At 39.0% G+C, this 9,475-nt stretch overlaps 1 protein-coding gene across 1 annotated transcript; it reads right to left on the bottom strand.

Moving 5' to 3' along the window:
- Nucleotides 1-1,347: 1,347 nt before the first annotated feature.
- Nucleotides 1,348-8,593, bottom strand: steap4 (STEAP family member 4). The gene is made up of 9 exons (XM_035672165.1): nucleotides 8,393-8,593; nucleotides 8,201-8,308; nucleotides 7,574-7,644; nucleotides 7,029-7,113; nucleotides 4,269-4,547; nucleotides 4,070-4,164; nucleotides 3,810-3,963; nucleotides 3,535-3,705; nucleotides 1,348-1,611 (listed from the first exon to the last, which is right to left on the bottom strand). The coding sequence occupies exons 1-9, from the start codon at nucleotides 8,591-8,593 to the stop codon at nucleotides 1,348-1,350; spliced, it is 1,428 nt and encodes a 475-aa protein (XP_035528058.1).
- Nucleotides 8,594-9,475: the final 882 nt, after the last annotated feature.

Below are 9,475 nucleotides of genomic sequence, written 5' to 3'. Positions count from 1 at the left end.
TAAAATCAACAGCCGTTCTTTGGTAATAGGAGAATAATACAATGTGAGATGGTGTAAGGGCTTGCAGATTGTGTGTGCAGATAATATTGTTAGATGCTAGATAACAGGATGTCTCTGACTAAATGTTCTGCTTGGGGCAGAAAAGGCGCTGCATATTCCTCTTGTAACAGCAGACTCTGTCATGGTGACAGCTGCTCCACCCTCCTTCTCTTCCCTCTTCTGCTTCTGGAAAATCTGATTAGTGTTGTACATACTAACATCTATCTTGCTGTTTCACAACTGCCATTCGGCACCTGTCCACCAGCAGTCACTGTTCATCACCTGATCAGGACACCTGCCTGCCCGGCCATCCAGTCTTTGCCAACCTGTCTATGTTGCCTTCGTTACACAGCCTCCTTATTTAGCTGTCTGAATTTGTTGCTGACTGTGACCCTGTTCTAGATCATGAAAAGACTGTTTTCATCACACCTGTTCTGCCTCCTGAATGTGCTTTTGGCTATACCAAATCTGTGATCCACTGTCACACTCACTAGTGTTGTCTCTTCTGAAGTCTGCGTTGACTGTGCATGTGGTAATACGATAAGCTTAACCTTACGCTCCTTTACATTGTGTATGTGCATATGTAAGCGTGTCCCTTGAAAGGCAAGCAGGTTTGGGCAGCGAAGTATTTGTGTTAGAAAACAGAGATCAATAACATTCTGAAAAGAGAGCAACCTCAGGGATACAATTGCAACACTTGAAGGGAGAAGAGAGAGGAAAATGGAAACTGTTGCCTATGTTTATCAAAACAATGGATTCAGCAGGGGGATATCAATCTATTTTCACTACAGTCTGTGAAAAGATACAGCACAAACATGAAATCTGTTTTTTTTTTCCTTTTTCAAAGCTCAAAGGAAATAGACATTAAAAACATTTATATCCATGGAGACCTGTCCACTTGGCTGCAATAAACTATACTTTTTTGTGTTGTTTGGCTACTGCCAATTGAGAATAGGCAGTGCTGACTGATCAAAGGACACAATCACACACCAACAGAGCATCGAAAAAATTATCTTTGGATATGTTTGCGTGTTTTTTATCTAAAGTATTACTCATTCTACAAAATCTACATACCAAGCTGAATATAAAGAGATTTGGTCCAAACAGTAGAGATTTTAGAAAATGATTGTCTTCTAAAATAAGTTAGTTTTTGTGCTAAATCACGACATGAAATATTGTTTTTCAGTTTACGAATACGTATTGTTAAAATGTATATTTATGTGCAGTTCTAAGTTTTTTCTTCCTTCAAAATAATGAGTGAATGAAGCCCTCAAATAATCAGCTACCCCAATGACTTGAGGTCAGAGTTCACAGGTTGGTGGCCTTAATCGTACCCATCTCCTCCCTTGGCTGGGTCCTCTCCCAGCCTTGTCGAATGCGGGTTAAGGTTCGGTCCACGCAGGGGAGGAGGAGCAGCACCTTGAGCACTAGCACCACAGAAGGCACAATTAGACAGAGCATGTAGCCTGGAGGAGTGTACCATTTGTAGGTAGAGGAACGAAGAAATTTGTTCCAGCCGTAAATGTAGCCATGTGCCGTGCATATGCACAGGGTTAGGTGGCCCAGCTTAGACTAAGAAAAAAAAAATCACATAAAATGGAAATGTTAAAATAATAGTGTGACATTTTAGGAAATATGCTCATTTACTTTCTTGCAGAAAATGATTTGAGAAGATTGATACCACGGTCTGTATGGTAAATATGTAGCTGGAGCCAGCACTGTGTTTGCTTAGCTTAGCTTAGCATGAAGGAAAAATCCACCTTAACATTAACATGCTATATCTCGGGGTCATTATAGTTAACTAAAACTAAACTAAAAGCTAAAACTAGGTGTGAAAAATAAAAAGTAAACTGTAAAGTAGACAAAAAAGAACTGAAAAGATGTTTACTTATACTAACTAAAATAAAATGAGTATATACAGAAAATGTCTCTAGCTTTAGTCTTTGTCAGTTTGGTCAACAAGCATGAGGAGTTATTAGTGCATAATGTTTATTGAGATTCGGATGTCTGACTGTGAGTCAATTACCTTCACAAAGTGTTGTGTTTGTATTGTAATACCTTTTCTGAACTTCTTCAATTTTGCCCCTGACAAATACCTCTGATATTATAAATTTAAAAAAACTTACACTGAAACTAATAAAAGCTAAGCTGAAACTAAACATCTTTAAACAATAAAAACTAAACTGAAACAAACAAATCCTCTGAAAACATACTGAAACTAAACTAAAAATTAAATTATATATTTATAATTATAGAAATAAAAACTAATACAATAATATAATAATACAAAACTATAATAACTACAAACAGAGCCATGTTAGCTGTTTTCTTCTATTTCCAGTCTTAGAGCTCAGATATTGCATGATAAACATCTGTCTCTGTCAGTAACTGAAGCCCCTGTAGCTGACATGCCTATTAGTAAATAAAATTATATTCAGCTATTTTTCTAAATAGAAAAATTGTGTTTTGGTTAAATTAAAACTACTTTACAGATGACTTTAGGAATGACAACCTGTCACACACTGAAGTTAACTCTGTGGTAATTTTCAGATTTTAAGATGAATGTCTGACTATTTTTTTGTTCTTGTCGAATCCTCAAGTGTTACAATAAGCTAAAGATACAAATTGCCTCACTGCCGTTCCAGAATAATTGGTTTTGTAGCACCAGTGGCCTTTGAGGATCGCTTATTGTTAATTACTTTGGATAATGTGCCTTCATTTACATTTTTAGCATTAGGCTGCTGATGTTCTCATCCTCAGTGACTTACAATAAGTGCAAACAGCACAATAAGGAAACATTCATATTAATGTAGTGTAATGCAGTAATGAACTGTGCCCCTATAATGATAATCAGGGATCTTATTTAACTAATTTAGAACAGCAAATCCTTCTGCTGTGAGTATTAACATGTATAATCAAAAATTTACATTCCTCTGTTGACAACTTAGCACAAATGCAACAAAAAAAAACAACAGTTTATGTAAATTGATACCTTTTATTTTATGTTTTTCACAACTCTTCTCACCAGATCATAAGGATTATCTTGACCTAGACCTCTTTCTCTAAGTCTCATTCCCTATCTGAGGTATACCTATGGACCTGACCTTTACACAAATGGACCTGTGACCTGTATTAACAATCTTCTCCCCAAGGATTATACCAGGTATCATAATTCTATTTAATGAATAACTTAACATTTAAAATCCTGGGCCAAAGTCAGCCAGGCTTTCACTCTGTGTGCCTCTGTTAGGCAGTTAGTTAACTAGGCTCCAGGGAGATGAGTGCCAGTGACATATTGCTTTTACAACACTTTAAAATTAACTCTGATGAAAACTTAGACACTCCAAATATAGATTATCCTAAAGGCTCTAAAAGACGTTTACTGATAGTAAGCACATGACTGATCACGTCCATAGGCGTAAAGGTGAACAAGGTGAAGCACATACACTCACACATGCACTCAAAGGACTGTACAATATCCAGCTGCGCTCTTACCTGAATGAAGCTGAACTCTCTCCAGCTGAGAGTGCCCCCCACAGAGGGCAGGGATGTTAGTCCTAGCAGGACATAAAGAAAGAACCCTAGGATTCCTAGCACATAGAACGAGTCTGTGCCCCATGCCTCCGTGTTATCAAAGTAAAACGGGGTGGTTTTATTGTTCTTCATCTAAGAGAAACAGAGACAGAGAGACAGTATTATAAGCGTGGTGCCTCTCTTTCCTGAATGTTGGCCTTAAGAAACACTGCATGGTTTGAACCAGCCAGCCATACCTCATCCACCACAAGTGAGATGAGTTTGTGTCTGACAGCATAGCGAATAGGAATGATGAATGTATAGATGGCATGGAGAAAAGCTAAGCCTAGTGCAATCAGACCCATCTGCTTCCTGCACAGCATCCAGCAGTCCAGCCAATCAGGGAAGCGTCTGGAACAATCAACAGTGAGCTAGGCACTTACACTCCAGAAATGATACACTTTTAACAACGAATTGCACAGGTAGTGCACATTTTCGTCCTGGCTTAAAGTCTGACCTGTACTTGGTGCCTCTATAGAGCTGAAGAAAGGCAGCTATAACACCAGGCAGGTAACACAGAGACAACATGATGAGAGACACAATCGGAAACACCTGTAAGATAAACACATAAACACTTCTTTTAAAGGGAGCACAGAATACCATCTACCAATACCTAACAATACAGTCTTCCAAACCAGAATGGGGGAAATGTTTACCTTGTTGGCCAGGGACACCATGATTCTGAAGGAGATGTCTTTCTTCTGTTCAACATATGCGTAGATGACATCTCTAATGAGCAGATAGAAAAAGAAGAAGGCGATGAGGCCGATGGAAACACGTAGTGGCAGCCTCCACTCAGGGAACAGCTGCAGGGGGAAGTCCTCCAGCTCTCTGGCTGCTGACAGAGTCCCTCGATCGAGGACAGTGAGGCCCAGCTTGGTGGCCGTCTTTGCTACTGCCTGCTTTGCTTCTGCACTGTTCCCACACAGGTACACCTGTGGTAGGGAGGAGTAGGATATTTTTAAAATAGGTTGCTGTATAGTCATGGGTTGTTTAAAGAATAAGGATGTTGAAGTGTATTGTTGTTGGTGTCAACAAATACCATTACATAACCAAAACCAACAATTAATTATTCTATCTCTCATTACTTTAGGGATGCACAAACAATAGTACAAGTATTTACATTTGGGCCAATACCAAATACAGATATAAGTCCTTAATAATAACATTGCAGCTCTAACAATGACTTTGATTAGAACATTAGATGTTTCTCACTTTCTGACTGTAACAAATTAAATGTTGCTAATGTTGATGTAAATGTTGCTTGAAATATCTCCAAACTTCTGACATTGCTTCTTGTCTGCCTACCTACTACTACTACCTACTAGTGATATTGGGTGCAGTCTCGCAGTAGTTTTATGATTATAATTACTAGTATACTGATGCTGATATCAGTACTGGTGCATCCCTACATTACTCTCCAATTTCTTTACACTGAGACTTAAATATAAAACTGCTTTCATTTTTTTGAAGGCTAAATCATTTCCTTGAAAACCTGGGGTGCAGTTTTTAGCAAACATTAGTGAAAGTAGTGTATTTGATTATAACTATTTTCAGCTGCAGAATGGTGTATGTGGGACTGACTCAAAATAAACTACAGTGCCTGTGTTGAGTGCAATGAAGGAACATGTCTCCCAGTCCAACAGCATGGCTCACTGGTGTGTTTTTAATAGTTTAATAGTAGTATGGCACAGAGGATTAAGCTATCTCAGGCTTTGGCCAGACAGACTTTACTTACTGGGATAGGCTCTTAGGTTTAGTTTTTGTCATGGGATTTGTTGACAATAAGAAAAATAAAGAATATTGCTTACTTATCTTTCATATTAGTAGTAGCCAATATCATACTCAGTAATACAGGTCCTAATATCATATGAAGACAAATACAGATCCTAAGAAGCACTCTTTTAAACAAACTTGAGAAGTTTCGGCATGTACAAGTGCATCTTACTATATTTACTCTTATTATATCTGCAATTATACAGTCAATCAGTCAATAATTTAAAACAAACAAATGCATCTTTTCTTCAGCAATGCCTCAGACTGACAATAAAAAATAGAAATATTTTCCTCCTGCTGCATTCTGATTACCTTTTGTTTTTCATTGCTAATAATTACTCTAAGATTAATGTTAGATGACTTATTGGAATATGTAGCGCATGACTGCACCACATACACCTACAGTGTCTGTCTACAGATTTATCCTTGTTGTGTGTCAATCTCCTCAGTGCTGGATCAGTAATTTTTGAGATGTAGCCCCTGGAAGTGTATGACTATGTAAAAGCACACGCATACTATATATATATATATATACATAGATTGCTCAGAATGTAATCCCATTTCTAGATCTGACCATGCTGAAGGTTATTACCACACTCATAGCTCTGTGATAAGGCGATTAAGTTGTTTGTAAAGGGGGGAAAAAACAAGTCATACAAAGGGAGAGGGATAGAGAGAGATAGAGAGAGCTTGAGAGAGTTTGAGAAAGAGGGAGCAGTTTGACAGGCATATAGTTGAGTCACTAGGATTGAGCAGTTTTCCCCCAGGTGTGTGTATAAGTGGACCGGGCAGCCAGCCATGTCTCCCTACATTACTGCACCAGTAACAGCAGGGGACGGCCGACAGACTAAATCTCCATCTGAATGTAAATGTGACAGAGCCACTGCCCCGCTGTGGATCTAATCAAATTGCTGGCCAGGGAATAGCACACACTTACAAGCATGTGTGTGTGGATATATACTGTACCTACATATGCACTGATAAAGACACACACCTTCAAACACACTACTCATGTTCCCTCACAGCTACCTGTTTTCAAAGAAAATAGAGCACTGCAGTGGTATCTGTGTGAAAGTGTGTCTGTGTGTTTCTCTCTGTGTGTGTATGGGGGTTGTTTGTGTTGAAGAGGATTCGAGGCAGATTCAGGTTTGGTCTCCAGGGGTTCCAGCATGTTTGTGTTGCTCTTTGTAGCTGTGAAACGGAAGCTGCAATAAACACTGGTCTTTCTACTTTGTAACATCATAAAGTGTGTTTGTTTGTTTGCGTGTTTATATGAGTATTGTCCTCATTTTCTCTTGCATTGTTATGGAAAGACAGCAAAATCAATCATCTGCAGCAACACGAATGAAATCAATTCCTAAATTTTGCATGCTGTATGGTAAAGCATTCGTCTCCTGTTTTAACAAGTGTGAGAGCCACTTATCCCATTGTATTCCAGGAAATGATGAAAGCAGTTATTGTCTCTGGTTTGAAGTCTCATCATGAAAAGATCAAGTTGGTAATCTCCCCTCCTGTTACTGCTCTGTCTTTGCTTTAGTCAGCCAAAGCCTTCCTTAAGGCTTGGAAGCTTCCTGGCTCTGTTTTGCCTTGATCCCACTGACACCTTTTAACAGATTCCTTATTTCCACTTCCACTCTCACCTGTTTTCCTGCCAGAAGTCCATTCTGCAGGGCCCAGGCAGACAGCGTGTTAAGGCCTTTCACCACAGCAGCTCCAGGGACCAGACTGAAGAACACACAACAAGGAATTTAGTTGCTATTGTTTCCGTCTGCAAACACACAGACTGGGGAAGGAAGGGTCTCAAAATGGTGAGAATCAATGTTTCCACTTTAACAGAATAGACTCACAGCAGGCTGTTCTGCCAAGGGAGCTGCAACCCCGCAAATTTTTTCATTTCTTTTGGATTCAGTTGAGAGTTTTGATGTCTCATACTCTAAGTGGCATTTAGGAGCACTTTCCGCAAAAACACATCCAGTATTCAAAAAAAAAAAAAAAAAGTGCCACCTACTGTTGCAGAAATGATTGCTGACATTAAACCAAGATTTGTCTGGAGAAAAGTTAGCTTAGGTATTCATAACAAAAATAAAACATTACATTTATGACGACGGAAATGTTTACATGTACAGTATATTTATGAATAAGACACCCTTCATTTCTTCTCCAAACTTTCAAAAGAGTTTGTTACCTCTGCAGGTAGGCAGCATTGGCTTCTGGGTACATGCCTTTCTTCAGGTTGTTACTGAGGTCCACCAGCACCTTTGTTGTCCACCCATCAGCATCGACAGAGGAGAGGAAATAGAAGATACAAGTAGTTAAAACTATTAAATTATTTATGGTCTTATCTTATACATATTGCTGTTAAATATATATTTAAAAAATGGGAGAATGTTGATGTTGATAAAGGTGTGTAGAGAAAGTAACCTGAAAAAATACTGATTGTGCATAGTACTTACTTTTTTGTGTAATGTTGAGTAAAGTGGAGTAAATACAGACTGATTCTGAATTCATTTTCATTTTCTAAAACTTCATTATTTAATATTTTTATATTGCTTTATTTTTCAGTTCAGATATGACTTCTCTGTTGAGTTCAATTATTTTTTATGTATTTTGTTCTATTTTATTTCCTGATTTCAGTTTTTGCATTGCTGAAATGTCTTAATCTTGATTTTCCCTTCACTTCACTTCTTTGTCTTGAAATTGTTTTTAAAAAAAAACTTTTTAAGTGGCTATTTAATTGACTTTAACTTCCTGATTTGTTACCTGTAACTACTCAGGACTTTGTGCACCATATTGTTAAAGATTCTGCATTTACCTTTCCTTCAAGATGAGGTGCAAGTGTTTCCAGGAATTCATAGTGTTCTCTATGAACACAAATAAAGATCAGACTGGCTGACTGGGCTGCCTCTGCATGGCTCATCACCTGTATGACGCACAAACTGAAGACATAAAAACACAAACACAATTTCTGGTACATCCAAGTTCTATGTTGTGCCGTGTATTTTACCTGAGCTCCCTGAGGCAAGGGGCCACAGCTGTGAGGTCTACGGCTGCCGTACACCACCCTGTAGCCAGACTGTAGCAGACGTAGGCCCAGAGAGCGCCCCAGGTCCCCCGTCCCAAAGATACACAGCAGCTCTGGCACAGGGGCAGCTGCTGTGCCCACAGGATGTAGCGACACACTCTCTGGCTTCATCTCCTCCGACATCGCAACAGTCATGTTCACACACTGATTTTGGATAGTCAGTGTTCCTGCTGTGTAGTTATATTGCTGTGGAATCTGACCTGTACACAGCCTCTCCCTCTTTGTCTTTGAGTGTGATTTATAACCCTTTTCTGTCTGCTGTAACAGTGTGTGTATGTGTGCATGAGGTAAGGGTGAATTTGTTTATCACACCTGTAATCAACACCTAATATCACGTGTTCAGGAGTGTGCAAGCATGCATCTTGTCATATTATTGTGTGTTTGCCACTGTGAGTCATTACACAGAAATCTTTGAGTGTATTTATATTTCTTTATTATTGCATATGCTTTCCAGAGATTGATTGATACAGCAGGACTTTGATCTAAACTATAAATCACTTGTATGGGGAACCCTCTGTGCTCTGTGGATGTAACATTAACCTCGGATTCATTTTTTTTCCAACATTGTATCACTTTTTAGAAACACAGTCTGCTTTAAAGGCGATATCTAGTTCACCCAGAATTTGACTTTCACATTTGACAGAAAAAAAAAAATCTTATTCTGCTGCTTTCCAGGGCTGCCTTATTCTATTTCTTCTGTTCCCACACTAGACATGGTGCCACGTGGGAGATCCTGGCCCACAGATTCATTATCATTTCAAAACCCACTGTTCCAACCAAAGGACTGGGAAGAGAATTTGTGCAAATTTAGTGTTCATGTCCCCATGGCTAAAACATCTGCAGAGTTGTGACACGAACAGACTCAACAGAGCAGAAATGAAGCTTGGCACATATGTAAGTGTTTTGTGTGCGGCTGTTTTACTATGTATGAATGCATGGCTTTGCTTGCAAGTGTTTGTTGGTGTGTGTGCGGGTGCGAATGTATGTGTGTGCGTGTGTGTGCTG

Source organism: Morone saxatilis, unplaced genomic scaffold (assembly GCF_004916995.1).
Source record: "Morone saxatilis isolate NCDOM2014 unplaced genomic scaffold, NCSU_SB_2.0 Contig24, whole genome shotgun sequence".
Classification (NCBI taxonomy): Eukaryota; Metazoa; Chordata; class Actinopteri; family Moronidae; genus Morone; species Morone saxatilis.
The sequence above is the reverse complement of the archived record's forward strand: the minus strand, read 5'-3'. Positions and strand labels throughout refer to the sequence as shown.